Source organism: Eurytemora carolleeae, unplaced genomic scaffold, assembly GCF_000591075.1.
Source record: "Eurytemora carolleeae unplaced genomic scaffold, Eaff_2.0 scaffold992, whole genome shotgun sequence".
NCBI classification, from domain to species: domain Eukaryota; kingdom Metazoa; phylum Arthropoda; class Copepoda; order Calanoida; family Temoridae; genus Eurytemora; species Eurytemora carolleeae.
In genome coordinates, this window is record NW_019396881.1 from 134,924 (window position 1) to 154,664 (window position 19,741).

The window sequence follows — 19,741 nt, forward strand, 5'->3', positions numbered from 1 at the left end:
TGAACACTTTATCGGTTTCTAGGTTTAAAAATGTTTAATTCTGATAATTCCTATACATTTGACTACAGTAGAAATGCGCTAGTCACTTTATCAGAAACGCCACAATTGAAAATAATCAGTTTTCAAAATTGTGAACATTGATATCCAATTCATACTTGATCAGAAAAGCTTCGGTGCCGTTGTTAATCGTGCATTGCCATGTTTTAGAAAGGAGGGTTACGTGAAATTACGCTTACAACCCCTTTAAAGTGATTAAACAGTGAACCGTGTGAACTCTTTGTATTCCCGTATGCCATCACTTTTTATGGCTCCATTTATACCCTTGAAACATGTGATTGAAGAATGTGAATTGTGCATGCTGTTTAAGATGATTTTTTTTCGTTTTAAGTATGAATCCAGTTTTTACAATGATTACGTTCTCTTTAAAGGATAAACTTAAAATTATATTTAAAGTTATTAAAACGAAATGCTTTGTTATGAAAACTTTTAAAATGATTTCTCAAAATATATTAAATGTATTTTCTTATTTTTCACAACAAAAAACTTTTTTTATTTCGTTAAAAAAATCATTTCTCATCTGACCCTATTAATGGTAAACCAACCTAAAACTATAGCTCAGCTGACCCTATATTAATGGTAAACCAACCTAAAACTATAGCTCATCTGACCATATATCAATGGTGAACCAACCTAAAAATTTAGATCTATTTCACCTAAAATATACATTTTATCCAAGTTGAAAATATAGGAAGGTCAAAGTAATAATATTTAAGTCGTACCTCGAGTATCAGTATTCTCCATCTTGATTTCTTCCTCGTAGGTGTACATTACAGTCCCAGTATCCTGTACAGTAGCATGTACAGTACATGAATCCTCTGCAGTAGAGGAGAGGAGTAAGGACGTAATTTCTTCCTTGACAGAAACCATCTCTTCATTCATCTCAAACTCCTTTACCTCTTTGCATCATTTTCATTCCCTCCCAACATTCGATGATTGAAATAATACTGGATTTATTACCATTTACAAAAAAATAGAAGACAATTTTGGAAATAGATAAATTAAGTCCAATAGATATTAAGAAAAATGAAAGTACTATAATTTATTTCCAGGGGGTCCCAAACTTAGCCCCCCCCCCCCCCACTGGAATGTCGAAAAAGGTTTAGTCCCCTCCAGTATCAACTTAACAATGTATCATTTGTTTTGTTGTTGTTTCCATGAGATCCAAGAGAGCGAGTGCCTCAGTTAATTTTGGTGGTGTATTTTTCGACCTATACATATCCGCCATACTCCACTTCTGACCTACGCCAAATCCGCTATACTACACATCCGACCTACATAGCACGTGGTATTACAGCTGCTATATGGACTTGTGGCCGCAGCGCCCGGCCCCCTAGCCTGTCCTAGCCGTGAAGCTCGGCCCCCTAGCCTGTCCTAGCCACAGCGCTCGGCCCAGAAATTGGCTTAACCTAACCTAACCCTCAAATCATATATTAAAATAAACAGCTGGCGTAGGTCCCATATTGCAGTAGGTCGGAAAATTAGTAGGTCAGAAGTTCAGTAGGGGGGATGTTGCGTATAGACGATGTAACATTACCGTTAATTTTACATAAATTATTTCCAGGTTTAGGATAATGATTAGATATAATGTCGTCTTCTGTGTTCATGATCTTTTCAACAGTTCTAGTGTTCTCTGTGAACTATAGTGTACAGTGACTGTGGGGTTTGTTTACGCTTGGGATTACATTCATTACGCTAGGTTCAGGAGAGTAGAGTAACTTAGTCGCCGTCCAAATCTAAGGGGGGGGGGCGTTCATGAGTGCACCCCCTGCGATTCAAAATTTGAGAAGTTCGCAATTGATGCTCAAAGAAACAAACGGAAATTAGAACGTTTTTAGCTCACGGATCTGTCCTAGAGATCGTTTTGGACGCACCCTCCTAACCCTCCTGACTAATTTGCACCATGAGATTTTTCAGATTTTTCAATGAAAATGGCCGGAATCCTCAAAAATGAATTAAAGAAGGATAATAATGAGATTAAAGAAGAGATTCAGAAAGAAATCCTTCCATCCTCTACTGGAGAGAATACATGTACTGTAGAGGATACATGTACTGTTTATATAAAGGAAGACGACGTAAAGGTTGAAATTATTGAAAACAAAGGTAAGATTTGAGGTCTGTCCTAGAGAACGATTTTTGGACCCACCAAAAATCGTATACTAGGAAATTACCAAACCAGTTAACCATAATCTGTTTGTATGCCTATTTATAACTCATGAACCCCCTTGACCAATTTGCCTCAAATTTTGGTTGGTGACCTTTATTAAACCACAGAAATAGTCTTAGCTTGGTTTAAACATTTAAAGGGGAAAACTTAGTTTCAAGGGAAAGATGGATTTCCAAGCTAATGAGGTCACAATAAACTATGGAAAAGATATACCTCTATAATACAGGTCTTCAAATTTAGTCTTTATACACCCTGCAACTGTACTTGTATTGTTATTGACGATGATAAGATGTCTTACCTTTGAATAGAGGTTTGCAGATTTCCACTTAAAATTATATTCAATTTTTCAAGATGTTAGCCGGCGCTCAATTGAAACAGGTTTTTGGGGGATTTGAGTCGCGGCTTAAATTCATTAAATTCGGACACTGGATTATTTTTGATAAAGAATTTGCTTTCAGGTTCGATATCGGAATCAAAGAGAGCTAAGATGGGCAAACTTGAAGAAAAAATATATCCCTGTGATAAATGTGAATTCACTGCACCCTGTGGCAGCAAGTTGAACAGACATATCAAAGCTAAACATGAAGAAATCAGATACCCTTGTGATCAATGTGACTATACTATAGCTAGAAAAAGTGATCTGAAAAAACATATTGAAAGTAAACATGAAGGAAAGAGATATTTCTGCAATCAATGTGAATATGATGCATCCTCATCAATAATTCTGAAAAGGCATGTTGAGAACATTCACGAGGGAGTTCGATATCCATGTAATTTATGTGATTATTTTGCCAACACTGCGGATAGACTTAAAACACATATAAGGAGTAAGCATGAAGGAATTAGGTATCCCTGTGATAAATGTGAGTACGTTGCATCTACAACTAGTAATCTAAGAATACATGTTGAGAGTAGACATGAAGGAGTCAGGTATCCTTGTGATAAATGTGAGTATTCTGCAACTTTAGCAAGCAATTTAAGACAACATGTTGAGAGTGTACACGATAGAATCAGATATCCCTGTAATAAGTGTGAGCACATAGCAAGCACAGCGACTTGTCTAAGAATACATGTTGAGAGTATACATGAAGGTGTGAAATATTTTTGCGACAAATGTGCATACATTTCTAGTACAGCAAATACTTTGAGAAAACATATCAAGATAAAACATGAAAGAGTGAGATATTCTTGTGATAAATGTGAATATACTGCAATTTCAACAGTTAGTCTAGGAAAACATATTGTGAGTAAGCACAAAGAAGTTAGATTTCCTTGTGAACAATGTGAGTTTACTACATCCTCAGAAAGTAATCTAAGAATACATATTAGAAGTAGACACGATAAAGTTGGATATCCTTGTGATCATTGTGAATACGCTGCAAATTCACCAAGCAATCTTAAATCACACATTCAGAGCAAGCATGAAGGAGTGAGATATCCTTGTGAATTATGTGAATATGTTGCAACTGCAAGAAATTCTCTAAAGAGACACAAGATGAGCAAACATAAAGACTAATATGGTGGTTAGTGATCCTGAGTTGAAAACTTTAGAATTGTGGTTATCGATCTCCTTTTTGGTCGGAATTTAGTAGGGATATCCAAAAGAGAGAATTAAGCAGAAAATCAAAAGTGTAAACAGTGGATACAGAGATTTAGCAATCGGGATAAGGGTATCCAATACAAGAGTTTTCAGCTCTAGTCTCATAAGAGCTTTGAGTAATGACATCTCTTATCAGACTTAAGTATTGACAATATAATCTTTATATTTTATAAAAAGCCATAGTTCAAACATTTTCATTTTTGGAGGTCATTTAGGCCATTAGAGGTCATTAGAAGGTCAACCACTGGATTCGTTGCTGCTACTATATTCCTGGGGTTCCTAGCTTTCGTTTGATATGCATAAAGCCATAGTTAAAACATTTTCATTTCTGGAGGTCATTTAGGTCATTAGAGGTCGCAAGAGGTCATTAGAAGGTCAACCACTGGATTTTTTGCTGCTAATGTATTCCTGGGGTTCCTAGCTTTCGTTTGATAAGCATTAAGCCATAGTTGAAATATTTTCTATTTGTGGAGGTCATTAGAGGTCATTAGAGGTAATTAAAATGCAATTTAAATTTATTTTAGGAATTTCGATCACTAATTGGGCGTACAGCCAAAAAATTGGAAGATTTTAACCAATAATGAAGGCAGGCCCCCCCCCTCCCCCCTACATCAAATGCGCCATCTCCACCTCCCCTTTCAGAGAAAATGGCGGAAAACTTAAAGGAGGAAATAAAACTGGAAAATGTTGAGATTAAAGAAGAGATTGAGGAAGAAATCCTCCCCTCCTCCTCTACTGTAGAAGAAACATATTCCATATTTATGAAGGAAGAAGATGTTAAATTTGAAATATCTGAAACCAAAGGTGAGGTTTAAAACTATGTACATTTACTGGTAAGTTTTTAATATTTTTTTACCTGAATTCATTTATTTTCCCTTCAGTCTAAGAAGATTTTAATCTGAAATCGCGAATAAATGTTTTTACTCTTTTTTATTTAGATCTCAATGAGGAAGATCCTTTTCGATTGATAAAGAGAAACAAGAAACTGAAGTTAGAAGAAATGAAACATCCGTGTGATAAATGTGAATACATAGCAACTACAGCAAGTTATCTAAAAGGCCACATTGAGAGTGTACATAAGGAAGTGAGATATCCTTGTGATAAATGTGAATACATAGCATTTACAGCAGGTAGTTTCAAAAAACATAAAGAGAATGAACATGAAGGAGTAAGATATCCATGTGATAAATGCGAGTACGCAGGAAATTCAGCGGGTAATCTTAAAATACATAAAGAGATCAAACATGATGGAATAAGATATCCCTGTACTATATGCGAATATTCTGCAATTACAGGAACTGAACTCAGAATTCATATTGAGAGTAAACACATAGGCTTGAGATATCCTTGTGACAGATGCGAGTACACCTCAACTAGAGTAAGTGATCTTAATATGCATATTAAGAGAAAACACGAGGGAGTGAGATATCCCTGTGATAAATGTGAGTTCGCTGCTTCTTCGCCAAGATATCTTAGATATCATATTGACAATAAACATGAAGGAGTGAGTTATCCGTGTTCTCAATGTGACTTCACTTCACCGTTAGCAAGCCGTCTTAAAGCACATATTAAGAGTAAGCATGAAGGAGTAAGCATAAAATATTCATGTGATATATGTGAGTACACTGCAATTTCACCAAGTGCTCTAAAAATCCATATGGAGAGCAAACATGAAGGAGTGAGATACCCTTGTAATGAATGTGAGTACACGGCGCCAAGATTAAATGATCTCAAGGAGCATATTAAAAGACAACATAATGGAGTGAGATATCCCTGTGATAAATGTGAACACACTTCATCCACAAAAAGTAATCTTAAAATCCATATTGAGAGTAAGCATCAAGGAGTGAAACATCTTTGCACTAAATGTGAGTTTGTTGCAACTACAGCTGGTAATCTTAGAAGACATATTGTAATTAAGCATGAAGAAGTGAGATATCCATGTGATAAATGTGAGTACGCTGCAACCACCAAAAGGTGTCTTAGAGTACATATTGAGAGCATACATGAAGGAGTAAGATATCCATGCACTAAATGTGAGTTTGTTGCAACTACAGCTGGTAATCTTAGAAGACATATTGTGATTAAGCATGATGAAGTGAGATATCCATGTGATAAATGTGAGTACGCTGCAACCAACACAAAGTCACTTAGAGTACACATTGAGAGCAAACATGAAGGAGTTAGATATCCTTGTCTTGAATGTGAATATATCGCAACTTGTGTAAGTAACTTAAAAAGACATGTTAATAGTAAACATGAAGTAGTTTGATTTCCATTTAAAAAATTCGATTATACTGCAATGCATGTAATTAATGATCTCACATTGAAAGTAAACACAAAGAGTTAAGTAATAAACTTAAACTAAGTGTGAGTTTTTAACAACTACAGAAAATACTCTAAGAACATATGTTAAGAGTAAACATGAATATTCAAGATTTCCTTGTGATAAATGTGGATACACTGTAGCATTAATAGAGGTCTTAAAAACATAAAAGAGAAATTGCAACGACTAAAAGTGAAATAATTTATTGAATTAATATTTATTAATCAAATAACTGTATGTTTTCTTGTTTGTATGTTGTATATGTGGTGAAATGAAGCCGAAATTCGAATGATGTCAACCAAATGTTTAAATTGTACATGAAAATTCGTTTAAAGTGGGAATTAGTTTGTAGATCTTGTTATTTCTATTCAAGCGAACGTATTTACAAATTCACATTCCTAGAAATTGAACATTTGTCCCAAAAAAAATGTAAATTTTCTTTATCTATTTACTGTTAATTTGAAAAATGTTCCTTAGCAGAAAATCCATCAATGTCGTTAATATAAACGAGAAATATTTGTAGTAATCCCAATTTGTCCAAATCGCTATTTTTAAATTTAAATTCACTTTTAAATTTTATTAAGATTTTTGATCAAATAAATAGTTTCAGAGAGAATGGTCGGAAATTTAAAGGACGAAGTGAAAAAGGAAAATACTGAGATAAAAGAAAAGATTCTTCCACCCTCTACTGTAGAGGATACATGTACAGGAAAGGATACATGTACTGTAAAGGATACATGTACCGTAGAGGAGACATGTACTGTTTATATAAAAGAAGAAGATGTTAAGATGGAAATAAGTGATACCAAAGGTAAGGCTTAAAACTAAATTTAATAAGACGGGTACATTATATTCTTCTTCGAAACCTGAGGTTTGAACATTTGTTTGGAGTATCGTTAATTTTGAACTCTTGATCTCGATATGCAATGTGGACACTTTTTATTTTTTTTAAATAAATGCTTGAACCCTCAGTTGGAGTTATCTCTGGAAAATATGACCACACGGGATATTGAAGATGAATTAAATTAATCCGTAGGTCTGCATAAAATGAAGATCAATGCTTTTATCCCGAGATTCCCAAAACAAAAGTTCCGATCTCTGATTTAAGTACAGTTAACTTGTAAAAATTCTTCCCACAATACCTTTAAGTTCTTTCAATGGGAGATTCATAATGTACGTCATTAAAATTAAAAAACTAAATATGTTCATTTCGTAGAGGATGTAAGTTCTGTTTATATAAAGGAAGAAGATGTATCGGTGGAAATTACTGAAACACAAGGTAAGGTTTAAAACTTAATGTTCAAAAGTTCATAAGTTTCAGGGTAAGTTGTATTAAAAAAATCAAAATGACGTCACAATTCACAATTATTTATTCCGACCAAACGGCCGGGTGTTGCTTCTGTGTTTTTAAATGTATCTTTTATGCCTTATAACACTTTTTTTCAAATTTAGGTAACGTCATGTTATTCTATATGGTTTAATTTTGTTTGAAACATAAAAATATATATAAGCCTAATTTAGCAAAAAAAATGGAAAATATGTATGTCTCACCTATTTTTCGTCAGAAAATGATGTTTTCTTATTTTACTCTTTAATTGCATCTTTTCGATAATAATGATTTTAAGGATCTACAATTAAAAGTTAACATTTTTTCAGAAGGGACCATAGCATTTGCTTTTGATTTGCTTGAGTGTGGTGAAATAAAAATTTCAACACTTAAAATATTTAAAACCATAGTAAACAACATGACGTGGCTCAAAATTCGAAAATAATAATTCAAACTACCTAAAAAAGAATGTAATAAATGTGTGGTCGGACGAAATATTGGTGAGTTGTGACGTCATTTGTGGTCCGGACGAAAAATGGTGTGGGGCGGGTTTTTTTTTCAAACTTTTTTTTTGCTTTAAATTGACGACTTTGATCTCTGAAAACCTGCTCAAAACTATTTTCTAACAAAACTTTTTCACCGTCCTTAAACATGAATTTTCACTTTTTGAGGGACTTTTGCCTATGTTTTAGTATGAGAAATTTTTAGTGTCTAATCTTAAATAATAATATTTATTTTACTTTTCAAGGATCAACTGTAAACCCAGAAGAGGATTTTCTGCAGTTTGGGTTTCACAGAACTAAGAAGAGGAAACTAGAAGGAAGAAGATATCCCTGTGAAGAATGTGGGTGTGGTTACACCAGATTAAGTGATCTGAAAAGACATGTGAATGGTGTACACAATGGAGTTAGATATCCATGTGATAAATGTGAATACGTTGCAACTGTGGCAAGTCAACTTAGAATACATGTTAAATGTAAACATGAAGGAGTGAGATATCCGTGTGATAAATGTGAACACGTTTCATCTACAGCAGGCAATCTTCGATTGCACATTGAGAAAAAACATGAAGGAGTCAGATATCCCTGCGAAAAATGTGACTACACTGCAATGGACACAACTACTCTTAAAAGACATGTTGAGAGTAAACATGAAGGAGTGAGATATTCATGCGATAGATGTAACTACTCTGTAACTACAGAAACTTCTCTTAAGAGACACATTGATAGTAAGCATGAAGGAGTGAGATATCCTTGTGATAAATGTGAGTATATAGGAACTTTCGCAAGTGATCTTAAAAGACATATTCAGATTAAACATGAAGGAGTGCAGTTTCCATGTGACAAATGTGAGTACACTACCACCTCATCATATGCTTTAGGATCGCATATGAAGATTAAGCATGAAGGAGTGAGATATCCATGTCATGAATGTGAGTATGAGTCAACTAGATTAAATGATCTAAAAATACATGTTGATTTTAAGCATAAGGGAATAAGATATCCTTGTGATAAATGTGAATACGTTGCAACTAGAGCAAGTCATCTTAATAGTCATATCAAGACCAAACATGAAGGAGTGAGGTATCCCTGTGATAAATGTGACTTTACTGCAACTACCACAAGTGATCTCAAAAGGCACAAAAGGACTGTACATGAAGGAGTGAGATATCCGTGCGACACATGTAATTACACTGCAACAACTAAAGGAGTTCTAAAACTACATATCAAGAGTAAACATGAAGGAGTTAGATATCCCTGTGATAAATGTGAACACACCGGAATTACATTAAGTGCTCTGAGAAAACATATCAAAAGTAAACACGAAGGACTGAGATTTCCATGTGATAAATGTGAATTTGCTGGAACTACATCTAGTCATCTTAAAGTTCATATTGAGACTAAACATGATAAAGTGAAATACCCTTGTGTTTTATGTGATTACGAGTCATTAAGATTGACTGATCTGAAGATACATATTCGAAGTATACATGAGGGAGTTAGGTATCCATGTAATCAATGTGATTACACTGCAACAAGGGAGAGTCATCTAAAACTACATATTAAAAGCCAACACGATGGAGTCAAATATCCATGTGGTCAATGTGAACACACTGCAAACACAGTTGATTCTCTTAGAAAGCATATTCAAAGTAAACATGAGGGAGTGACTTATGCCTGTGATTTATGTGAGCATTCTGCAACTACAGCTAGTAATCTTAGAGTACATATTCAAAGTAAACATGAAGGAGTGAGATATCCATGTGATAAATGCGAGTATTCAGCATCTACAGCAATTGTTCTTAGAACACACATTGAGAGTAAACATGAAGAAGTTAGATTTCCTTGTAATATCTGTGGATATGCTGCAAAATCACAAGTTGCACTCAAAAGGCACAGAAGAAGAAATCATACGAAGAATATTGATTAGAAACGAATATTTTGTGACAGGTGATCAACTCACAACGTATGTATCGTATGAGATCATTATACAATCACAAATGAACTCTATACGTACAGATACTTCAAACTAAACATGTAAATTTTTTAAGTGTTCAAGAGAGACTTAGAAATTTGTAAGTTCCAATGTGAACCAAATTTGTTAATGTAAATTTAATTGTAAATCTAGCTTTTTTATTTAAGTTTTCAATACAAACATTTCATGTGTCTTTGAAGAAAAATCTTAAAATTTAAATAATGCATTCCTTTTCACGTTGAATTTATCAATATAGTTAATATGAACAATACTTTTACCAATTCTACTTCACTTGAAGGAGGAAATACAGGTGGAAACTATCCTTCCATCCTCTACTGTACAGGATACATCTACTGTACAGGATACATCTACTGTACAGGATAACTGTATACAGGATACATCTACTGTACAGGATACATCTACTGTACAGGATACATCTACTGTATACAGGATACATCTACTGTACAGGATACATCTACTGTACAGGATACATCTACTGTATACAGGATACATCTACTGTACAGGATACATCTACTGTACAGGATACTGTATACAGGATAAATCTACTGTTTTTATAGAGGAAGAAGATGTTAAGTTTGAACTTACAGACCCTCAAGGTAAAATTAAATTTTTCTAGAAAATATTGCCTCAGAAAATCCGCAAAGTTGGTTTTAATAATAATCTTAAAATGAAGTTCTAGTTTTCATCACAAAACATGACTTTTGAGATAAAACTTGAAGGTCGTCTTCGATCTTTGAGATAATTTGCTGTATTAATTTTTACATGTTATGTATGGTTCTTGAATCAGTAATTACAAAATTACCCTCGTTATGGAATTTCCAAAATTATCGAAATCTGAACGAAATTTTTAATATTTCCAGTAATTTTGTTTTCATTTGTAAACACCAAGACTAGGGTTTTTTTGATCATTCAAAAATGTTACTTCTTAAATTAGGTTGACAAGTGAATGCCATGTCATTTTCTCCAAGACATCAAAAATGGTGTTGAAAATATATGTATACCCCTGTGTTTAGGTGTTTAGAGCGGGGCAGTGTACCCTGCTGCCTGGGCGGTCTGGGGGGTCCACAATGGGGCCTCTTGCAGATTTCACTGCCTTATGATTCCTTAAGGTGAAATTGCAGTTAAAGAAGTGGATCTTCTGCAATCTTCTGAATTCTCTGAATCAATAATAATTGAGAACAGGAAACAAGTGTATATTTTAGATTATCTCCTCAATAAGTAAAATATTGGGTGTCTCAAAAAAGTTTGAATTAAAAAAAAGAAACAGAGATTAATACAGGGTGTCTCAATAAAATACCGTAGTGTTAGCTAGAGCCGCACTTTTGGACCAATATTGACCATCTTTGACATTTTTCTAAACGAATGGCAGCAAGTTTTATTCAAGGGTGAAGTTTTGAAATTCTTCCGATACAAAATAACTTAAAAGATTCTTTAAACAGGAAAATATTGGATGAATGTTTTGTTCTAACTGATCCAAGTTACTGGATACACTTTGGATTTAAGATAACCCCATTAATAGAAATTGTAATGAATTAAGTCTAGGGATCTAGCAGGGCAATCCCTTCCCCTTATTTTGCATCAGAAGAATTCCAGAACTTTAACCTTGAATAAAATGAGAATGACTGAAGGCTCTTCCAATGTTCAGACTCGTCAATATTAGTCTAAAGTTGAGGCTCTCGCCTCCACTAAGGACTTTTTTGGAGACACCCTGTTTGTTTGTTTGTCTGATCATCATTGACCGGTTTGACTCAAATTTTGATAGGAAAACTTGGTAGAAACGTGGGGGAATGTTAATAGCTTGGTTGAAAATTCTAAGTTGAATGGGTTGACTTTTATCGCAAACAGGCAAAGCTGGGTTTCCATGTTAGTTTTCAATCAAATTCTAAATATTCTAAACTTTGATTAAATTAGTCGGATATATTTCCCCTCTTTTTATATTTATTTTTATTTAGTAATTACAGAACAATGGGGAAAAAAAGTAATCTAAGAATACATATTAGAAGTAGACACGATAAAGTTGGATATCCTTGTGATCATTGTGAATACGCTGCAAATTCACCAAGCAATCTTAAATCACACATTGAGAGCAAGCATTAAGGCATGAGATATCCTTCTTAATGATGTGAATATGTTGCAACAGCCAGAAATTCTTAAAAAGACACAAATTTAGCAAACATATTCTCGGAAAATATGTTGTGAATAAGCATCAACAAAAAAACAAATAAACAAGCAAATATGTAGCGACAAAAAGAGAGGAAAGAAATCCGAAGTAAATTTCAAGGTAATGTTTACAGGGCTCGTCCTCAGCCTGCAGTTTCCCGAGAGATCTACTAATCCCTAAATAATAAGAATAACATTTAAATACTTTCCTGAATTTGTTCGAAACTTGACCTTTCCGTTCTTTACAATTCGAAGTTTGCCTGTCAGCTCAAATTTGTCCAATTGGCAATTTTTGTAATTTTTAAATAATTTCAGAGAGAATGGCCGGAAATTTAAAGGAGAATGATATTGGGAGTAAAATAGAGATTCTTCCATCCACTATTGTAGAGGATCCATGTGCTGTTTATATAAAGGAAGAAGATGTAAAATGTGAATTAATTGAAACCCAAGGTAATAAACGAATTCTGCAAATATTTCAAGTTTAAAGGGGGGGGGGGGCTGGAGATTTTATGTGAACGCGAATCACTTAAGCACTGCTGAATGGTATCTAATATTCACCTCTTAATTATTTAAATTATATTTACAATTATTTATTTCATTTATTCACCATTTCTACGTGTATTGGAATTAAACAGACAGAGAAGCAGACAATCCAATTTTAGTATTTAAGAAAGATATAAACTAGTTTCTACTTCTATATTTGGACTCTTCAAAAACCTTCTATTGATGGCTTTGAGCCTCGTAGTGCGAATGAAAAAATTGTTGTTTTATTGTTTTTAAACCACCCATTGTTACAAAACAGGGTTTAAAATTCAAACTTTTCGCGCCTAATTTGTAATTGTTTAAGGTGAAATTGTTAAAGATGAGGAAGTGTCACTGTCTAATGAATCTAATAAGAGGAAGCATCCCTGCGATGAGTGTGAATATTCTTCTACTTGGTTAAAAGATCTTAAAAGACACAAAGAAAGTGTACATGAAGGAGTGAGATATTCTTGTGATATATGTGATTTCACTGCAACTAGAGTTAGTAATCTTAAAAACCATATTGCTAGTAAACATGAAGGAGTAAAATATCCTTGTGATAATTGTGATTATGCTGCAACTATAGTAGGGGATTTAAGAAGACATTTTGAAAGTAAACATGCAAGGGTTAGATATCCTTGTGATAAATGTGAGTACGCTGCAACTAGACCAAATGTGCTTAAAATACACATCGAGACTAAACATGAAGGGTTAAGATATCCATGTAATCAATGCGACTATGTTGCAACTACTAAGAATGTTCTTAAAAAGCATCTTCAAAGTAAACACGAAGGAGTGAGATATCTGTGCAGTCAATGTGAGTACGCTGCGACTAGACCAAGCCATCTTAGAAGACATATCGAAATCAAACATGAAGGAATAAGATACCCTTGTAATTATTGTGAGTATTCTGCGACTACAGCAAGTCATCTTCGAACACATATAGAGCGAAGACATAAAAAAATAAATTAAAATAAATAATTAAAAGAGTACTCCACTAATAAATTAAAGGGGATGGTGGAGTTGGCACATTTGATGTAGGGGGGGGGGGAGCCTGCCTTCATTTTTGGTTCAAATCTTCCAATTTTTTTGGGAGCACGCCTAATTAGTGATCGAATTAAATAAAATTAAATTGAATTTTAATGCCCTCTAATGACCTCCACAAATAGAAAATATTTCAACTGTGGCTTTATGCATATCAAACGAAAGCTAGGAACCAGGGAATACAGTAGCAGCAACAAATTCAGTGATTGACCTTCTAATGACCTCTTACGACTTCTAATGACCTAAATGACCTCCAAAAATTAAAATGTTTTAACTATGGCTTTATGCATATCAAACAAAAGCTAGGAACCCCGAGAATACAGTAGCAGCAACAAATCCAGTGTTTGACCTTCTAATGACCTCTAATGACCTAAATGACCTCCAAAAATGAAAATGTTATAACTATGGCTTTATGCATATCAATTAAAAGCTAGGAACCCCAGGAATACAGTAGCAGAAACAAATCCAGTGTATTGTCTGGGTTCCTAGCTTTTGATTGATAAACATAAATCCTTATCTAAAACATTTTCAATTTGGAGGTCATTACAGGTCGTTTGAGGTCATTAGAAAGTCAAACATTGGATTTGTAGCTGCTACTCGATTCTTTGGGGGTTACTAATGTTTGTTTGACATGCCTAAAGCCATATTTAAATATTTTCATGGAGTTTATTAAAGGTCATTGTAGTCATTAGAAGTTCAAACACTAGATTTGTTGCTGCCACTGTATTCTCTAGTTCCTAGCTTTCATTTGAAAAACATACTATGGTTCAACCATTTTCAATTTGGAGGTCATTAAAGGTTAAAGACAAACACTGGATGCGTTGCTGCTACTGTATTCCCTGGGTCGTAGCTTTCTTTTCATATGCTTAAAGTCATAGTTATAACATTTTTATTTTTGGGGGTCATTTAAGGTCATTAGATGGTTTAACACTGGATTCATTGCTGCTACGGTATTTCCTGGGTTCCTATCTTTCGTTTGATATGCATAAAGCCATAGTTAAAACATTTTAATTTTTGGAGGTCATTTAGGTTATTAGAGGTCGTAAGAGGTCATTATAAGGTCAAACACTAGATTAACCCCCTTTCATAGATTCTTTGTGTGAACAATTTTTTTTTTTAAATGAAAATAATATCTGGAAAATTTAAGCTAATCAGATATTTTTTTTAACAATTTTGAAAAATCAAAGAATAATTGTCCATATCTGTCAGAACTTAAAAAAGATTACTTGCTGCAGCTAGAGAGTATTAGTAGAGGCAGTCCTCATCAATACCCATTTATTTCTGTTTCTGGAAATCTTAGAAATTGATCAATTATTGATTACTTTTATACTTCGGAAATTTGTAATACAATATTTCAGAGAGAATGGATGGAGAAATTAAAGAAATAAAAATGAAGAATATTGAGATTAAAGAAAAGATTGAGGAAGAAATCCTTCCATCCTCTACTGTAGAGGATACATGTACTTTAGAGGATGCATGTACAGTAGATGATACATGTACTGTAGAGGATACATGTACTGTAGACGATACATGTACTGTAGAGGATACATGTTCTGTTTATATAAAGGAAGAAGACGTCAAGGTTGAAATCATGGAAGCCCAAGGTAATTCAGGGGTATAAATAATATAGATCTATACAATTGATACTTACACTCACCACAGAACGTCTTATTTTTCAATCTGTAATTTTAATCACTTTTGCATTAAATGTAAAAAATAATTAAGTAATCGTTCTAATTTAATTTTAAGATTGGTTCCATATATTCCTGATATCTGACCTGACATTTATAATCCTACCAGACTGAACAGAATAATTAATTAGTGAAAAGCTACTTTAAATCTTATTAATTAAAGTTTTTGAAAAAAAAAAATTATAATCCGTCTAATTTTAGCAATATTATTTTGTGAAACAATAATAATAAAATAGTCCTGCTCTGCCATTTCCAAAATGTGGTCCGCCATTGTTGTACACTTCTGTATAACCGGTCCATTATGTTGCTTATAAAGATAAAACTACATCTTTACAAACAGTGAGACCTTCGGGAGAACTGCACTTCACTGGGTATTAACTTATCCCCGTAAATTCTCGTTAAAAGTAAATAGATTATTATTTTATAAAGGTAATATTTACTAATCGAATGTTTAGAGGTTGAAGATAGCCTACAACCTGTTTCAAAGAAAACCTTAAAACGTAAACATGAAGGAGTGGGATTTCCTTGTGATGATTGCGAATATGTTGCAACTATAGCAAGGAATCTTAAAAGACATATTGAAATTAAACACATTGGAGTAAGATATTCTTGTGAGAAATGTGAGTTCACTGCAACTACAGTTAGTGATATCAGAAGACATTGTAAGAATGTACATGACGGGGTGAGATATCCTTGTGATAAATGTGAATACATTGCAAATGTTGCAAATAGTCTTAGAATTCATATTGAGAGTAAACATGAAGGAAAGAGGTATCCCTGTAATCAATGTGATTACGTTGCAGTTACATCGCGTTCACTAAGAAGACATGTTGAAAGTAAGCATGATGTAGTGACATATTCCTGTGATAGGTGTAAATACACTGCAACACAAGCAAGTAATCTCACCAGACACATTGAGAGTAAGCATGATGTAGTAATATATCCATGTGATAAATGTGACTATACCGCATTTTCAGCGAAAAGGATTAAACACCACATTCAGAGTGAACATGAAGGTTTAAGGTATCCTTGTGATATATGTAAGTACGCTGCCACAAGCGCTAATACCCTTAAATGCCATATTGACAGTAAACACGGAGGAGTGAGATATCCTTGTAATAAATGTGAGTATTCTGCGACTCAAGCAGGTCATCTTAAAAGCCATATTGAGAGTAAACATGAAGGAGTAAGATATCCTTGCATTAAATGTGAGTACGCAGCCACAACATCAAGTGGTCTCCGAAGACATATGAAAATTAAACATGATGGAGTTAGATATCCTTGTGATAAATGCAAGTACTCTGCAACAAGAGCAGATCATCTTAAACTACACATAGAACTCAAGCACGGAGAAGTAAAATAATCTTGTAATTAATAAAACCACTCTTTATTTTCCTTAGTTGCAGGTTTAAGACACAAACTGGGAGGGGTTTAGGTCCAATATAAGTGATTTAAATGAAAATCGTTTATACGATGTATTTTGCCGAAAGTTTTTCCTTAAGCGGCAACTTCCAAAGGGTATTTTCCCAAGTGGCAACTTCCCAACTGTGTATTCAGCCTGCGGCGTCTCAGAAGACTTAACCTAAATGCATTCTAGAATATAGAATATTTCAGAGAAAATGGCCGAAAACTTAAAGGAGGAAATAAAGATAGAAAACGTTGACATTAAAGAAGAAATCCTTATATCCTCTACTGTAGAGAATACATGTAATGTCTATATGAAGGAGGAAGATATAAAGAATGAATCCCAAGGTAAACCTTAGAATATACCTACCCTGATTTGTAATATAAAGCTTTACCAACTGTATTGGATGGAAATTAGGTAAAGATGTAACTTGATTTAATAATATCTAATTCCAATACATAAGCAATCTTAGTTTTAAAATTTTAATTTTCATATATTTTATTTAGATCTTGTAAATAAGAGAGATCCTCTTCCATCTTTAGAGAAGAAGAAGAAGAAATTAGAAGAAAAACGATATCAGTGTGATAAATGTGAGTATTCTGCAACTAGAACAAATCATCTTAAAAGACATATTGAGAGTATGCATGAGGGGGTGAGATATCCTTGTGACAAATGTGAGCACACTGCAACTGCTGCAAGTGACCTTAAGAAACATATTGAGATAAAGCATGATGGAGTGAGATATCCTTGTCATGAATGTGAGTTTGCTTCAACCTCAGCACAGAGTTTAAAAATACATATTGAGAGTAAACATGTCGGGGTGATCTATTCCTGTGATAAGTGTGACTACACTACAACATCAACTAACTATCTTAAAAGACACGTTAAGAATAATCATGAAGGAGTGAAATATACCTGTGATCAATGTGAATTCGCTTCAACTACAATAAGGGTTCTTAAAATACATATTGAGAGTAAACATGAAGGAGTGAGATATCCCTGTGACCTATGTGAGTTCGCTGCAACTAGGTCAAATCATCTTAAAAGTCACAAAGAGAATATACACAAAGGAATGAGATATCCTTGTGATAAATGTGAGTACGCCGCATCTGGCCTAGGCAATCTAAGAAAACATATTGCGAATAAACACGAAGGAATTAAACATCCATGTGACAAATGTAAGTTTGCTGCGGCTACAAAAAGTTCACTTAAGAAACATATTGAGAGAAAGCATGCAAAATGAAATATCCTTGTGACAAGTGGAAGTATTCGGCCCCAAAAACAATCCATCTAACAATCCATGTAAACATGAATGAGTTTGATATCCATTTATTGATTTATCTACGATGTAATCTATATATAATATACCTACCAAGACAAGCTGAAAGAATTAGGCTTACCCTCCCTAGAGGAGAGAAGAAGAAGAGGTGACATGATACAAACCTGGAAAATATTGCACCAGCATGATGATGTTTGCGAAAAAACCTGGTTTACTAGGTTAAATTCAGCCTCTACAGTTAGCACAAGGTTGAATTCATCTATATTCAACCTGGAGATGAAGAGAACAAACCTGGACATAAGAAAAAACTTTTTTTCTATTAGAGTTGTTAAAGGCTGGAACCAACTGCCTGAGGCAGTAAAGGGGTCCACGACCCTTTATGCTTTTAAAAACAGTTATGATGAGCATAGAAATGCAGCCATGGATCCAGAACAATAAATGATGACCTGACCCGCCACTTCATTCTTGCATGATGCAGGACCTTGGCGGAGAAACTATCAACGTATCAACGTATCAACGTATTTATATTTTGCTTGCCCGTATTTTTGTAACCGATAAACGTTAAAGGGGCTAAACCGATCTGGCCTAATTTTTTTGTGGGGCCTCGCTTAATCCCAGGCAAGGTTTATGGATGGTTAGAAATGAGTAAAATTGCCTTAACAAATTTCGATTTTTCTAAATCCATGAAAAAAAATCGATAATTGTGTAATAATTAGAAGTTAAGATTAAAGCCTTGTAACATGTATTTTGATCGATTTACGCTAATTTTGATTACTTTTTATTAGATTCTTTTTGCTTTATTATTAAATCTTTATAACCTTAGTGTCCAATATCAAGTTTAATCAACTCTGAAAAGATATTCAAAATCTGCGTGCAGAGATTGCAGATTGTTATAAAGTTAAATTCTGCACTTGTTTCAATGGCTTTGAAACCCTTTACAAATACACATAATTTAATTATTTACAAGTTTAGGTTTCTTTACAATTAAATGCAATATTTCAGAGAGAGAAAAGAAATAAAGAGTGAAAATTTTGAGATCCTTCCATCCTCTACTCTACAGGAAACTTGTACTGTTTATTTAAAGGGACAGTAAAGGAAAAATGAAAGAGGGTATAGACTGAAAGCTAATCACTTTAGCTCTCGATCGCGACCCATGAAAGTTTTATTTGATGTTCCTATCTCGAGAAATTGATTTACAACTGTGTCAAATTTATACGAAAATTAATATATATACAATTTTGTATAAAAGTAGTGGGTTTAAATAGATCAAATTCAGCAAATAAACAACCAATCTGAAAACGATAATATCCCTGAGAAAGCTAATTATTACTTAGGTTTACTCCAATTCTAATTTTATATTTGTTATTTCTATTTTTAATAGATTTAATTCATAATATTATTTACACGTCCGAATTGCTTGACCAGAAAATCCACCAATGACAGTGCAGTAAAGTGGTCACGTGATACAGGCAGAGACACGTGATCAGTATACTGCTCTGCCATTGGTGATAGTTCTGGTCACGTGATTTAAGTTGAAGATTTTCTAAATTTTACATATATGAACTTTCGTATGATTTTAACACAGTTTTATATCAATTTCTCGAGATACAGGGTGTCCCACGAAACATGACAGTATGCAGGACGACTTGAATGTCGTCTTGATTTTT

At 33.8% G+C, this 19,741-nt stretch overlaps 6 protein-coding genes across 8 annotated transcripts; all 6 read left to right on the top strand.

Moving 5' to 3' along the window:
* The first annotated feature begins 1,739 nt into the window (after window positions 1-1,739).
* On the top strand, window positions 1,740-12,449 carry LOC111709687 (zinc finger Y-chromosomal protein 2-like). Of its 2 annotated transcripts, XM_023483554.1 has the most exons (3): window positions 1,740-2,160; window positions 2,683-3,570; window positions 11,991-12,449. In XM_023483554.1, the coding sequence occupies exons 1-3, from the start codon at window positions 1,983-1,985 to the stop codon at window positions 12,068-12,070; spliced, it is 1,146 nt and encodes a 381-aa protein (XP_023339322.1). In that variant the 5' UTR covers window positions 1,740-1,982; the 3' UTR covers window positions 12,071-12,449. The 2 variants fall into 2 exon arrangements, with proteins under 2 accessions (XP_023339322.1, XP_023339321.1); XM_023483553.1 differs by lacking the exon at window positions 11,991-12,449 and having other exon boundaries at window positions 1,741-2,160; window positions 2,683-4,051.
* LOC111709686 (zinc finger protein 271-like) lies at window positions 4,444-6,754 on the top strand. The gene is made up of 2 exons (XM_023483552.1): window positions 4,444-4,628; window positions 4,763-6,754. The coding sequence occupies exons 1-2, from the start codon at window positions 4,472-4,474 to the stop codon at window positions 6,094-6,096; spliced, it is 1,491 nt and encodes a 496-aa protein (XP_023339320.1). The 5' UTR covers window positions 4,444-4,471; the 3' UTR covers window positions 6,097-6,754.
* On the top strand, window positions 6,754-10,981 carry LOC111709685 (zinc finger protein 62-like). 2 transcript variants are annotated; one of them, XR_002766910.1, is made up of 4 exons: window positions 6,754-6,961; window positions 7,367-7,429; window positions 8,226-10,262; window positions 10,531-10,981. XR_002766910.1 is itself a non-coding variant. In XM_023483551.1 (4 exons), exons 1-3 carry the CDS (start codon window positions 6,766-6,768, stop codon window positions 9,905-9,907), a joined length of 1,941 nt encoding a protein of 646 aa, XP_023339319.1. In that variant the 5' UTR covers window positions 6,754-6,765; the 3' UTR covers window positions 9,908-9,943; window positions 10,531-10,981. The 2 variants fall into 2 exon arrangements, 1 of the variants encoding a protein (XP_023339319.1); XM_023483551.1 differs by having other exon boundaries at window positions 8,226-9,943.
* Window positions 12,433-13,647, top strand: LOC111709689 (RE1-silencing transcription factor B-like). The gene is made up of 2 exons (XM_023483556.1): window positions 12,433-12,583; window positions 12,981-13,647. The coding sequence occupies exons 1-2, from the start codon at window positions 12,454-12,456 to the stop codon at window positions 13,625-13,627; spliced, it is 777 nt and encodes a 258-aa protein (XP_023339324.1). The 5' UTR covers window positions 12,433-12,453; the 3' UTR covers window positions 13,628-13,647.
* Window positions 13,648-14,795: 1,148 nt separating this feature from the next.
* On the top strand, window positions 14,796-19,077 carry LOC111709688 (myoneurin). The gene is made up of 3 exons (XM_023483555.1): window positions 14,796-15,303; window positions 15,846-17,142; window positions 17,302-19,077. Exons 1-2 carry the CDS (start codon window positions 15,063-15,065, stop codon window positions 16,751-16,753), a joined length of 1,149 nt encoding a protein of 382 aa, XP_023339323.1. The 5' UTR covers window positions 14,796-15,062; the 3' UTR covers window positions 16,754-17,142; window positions 17,302-19,077.
* LOC111709692 (zinc finger Y-chromosomal protein-like) lies at window positions 17,010-18,038 on the top strand. The gene is made up of 2 exons (XM_023483558.1): window positions 17,010-17,142; window positions 17,302-18,038. Exons 1-2 carry the CDS (start codon window positions 17,010-17,012, stop codon window positions 18,036-18,038), a joined length of 870 nt encoding a protein of 289 aa, XP_023339326.1.
* Window positions 19,078-19,741: the final 664 nt, after the last annotated feature.

Bases quoted from the DNA above. Each gene is read 5' to 3' on its own strand.
- LOC111709686 (XM_023483552.1), top strand. From the start codon at position 4,472: ATGGCGGAAAACTTAAAGGAGGAAATAAAACTGGAAAATGTTGAGATT. The intron at 4,629-4,762 runs GTGAGGTTTAAA...TTTTTTATTTAG, and splicing joins TGAAATATCTGAAACCAAAG to ATCTCAATGAGGAAGATCCT.
- LOC111709685 (XM_023483551.1), top strand. From the start codon at position 6,766: ATGGTCGGAAATTTAAAGGACGAAGTGAAAAAGGAAAATACTGAGATA. The intron at 6,962-7,366 runs GTAAGGCTTAAA...TTCATTTCGTAG, and splicing joins GGAAATAAGTGATACCAAAG to AGGATGTAAGTTCTGTTTAT. The intron at 7,430-8,225 runs GTAAGGTTTAAA...TTACTTTTCAAG, and splicing joins GGAAATTACTGAAACACAAG to GATCAACTGTAAACCCAGAA.
- LOC111709687 (XM_023483553.1), top strand. From the start codon at position 1,983: ATGAAAATGGCCGGAATCCTCAAAAATGAATTAAAGAAGGATAATAAT. The intron at 2,161-2,682 runs GTAAGATTTGAG...ATTTGCTTTCAG, and splicing joins TGAAATTATTGAAAACAAAG to GTTCGATATCGGAATCAAAG.
- LOC111709692 (XM_023483558.1), top strand. From the start codon at position 17,010: ATGGCCGAAAACTTAAAGGAGGAAATAAAGATAGAAAACGTTGACATT. The intron at 17,143-17,301 runs GTAAACCTTAGA...TATTTTATTTAG, and splicing joins TATAAAGAATGAATCCCAAG to ATCTTGTAAATAAGAGAGAT.
- LOC111709688 (XM_023483555.1), top strand. From the start codon at position 15,063: ATGGATGGAGAAATTAAAGAAATAAAAATGAAGAATATTGAGATTAAA. The intron at 15,304-15,845 runs GTAATTCAGGGG...TCGAATGTTTAG, and splicing joins TGAAATCATGGAAGCCCAAG to AGGTTGAAGATAGCCTACAA.
- LOC111709689 (XM_023483556.1), top strand. From the start codon at position 12,454: ATGGCCGGAAATTTAAAGGAGAATGATATTGGGAGTAAAATAGAGATT. The intron at 12,584-12,980 runs GTAATAAACGAA...TAATTGTTTAAG, and splicing joins TGAATTAATTGAAACCCAAG to GTGAAATTGTTAAAGATGAG.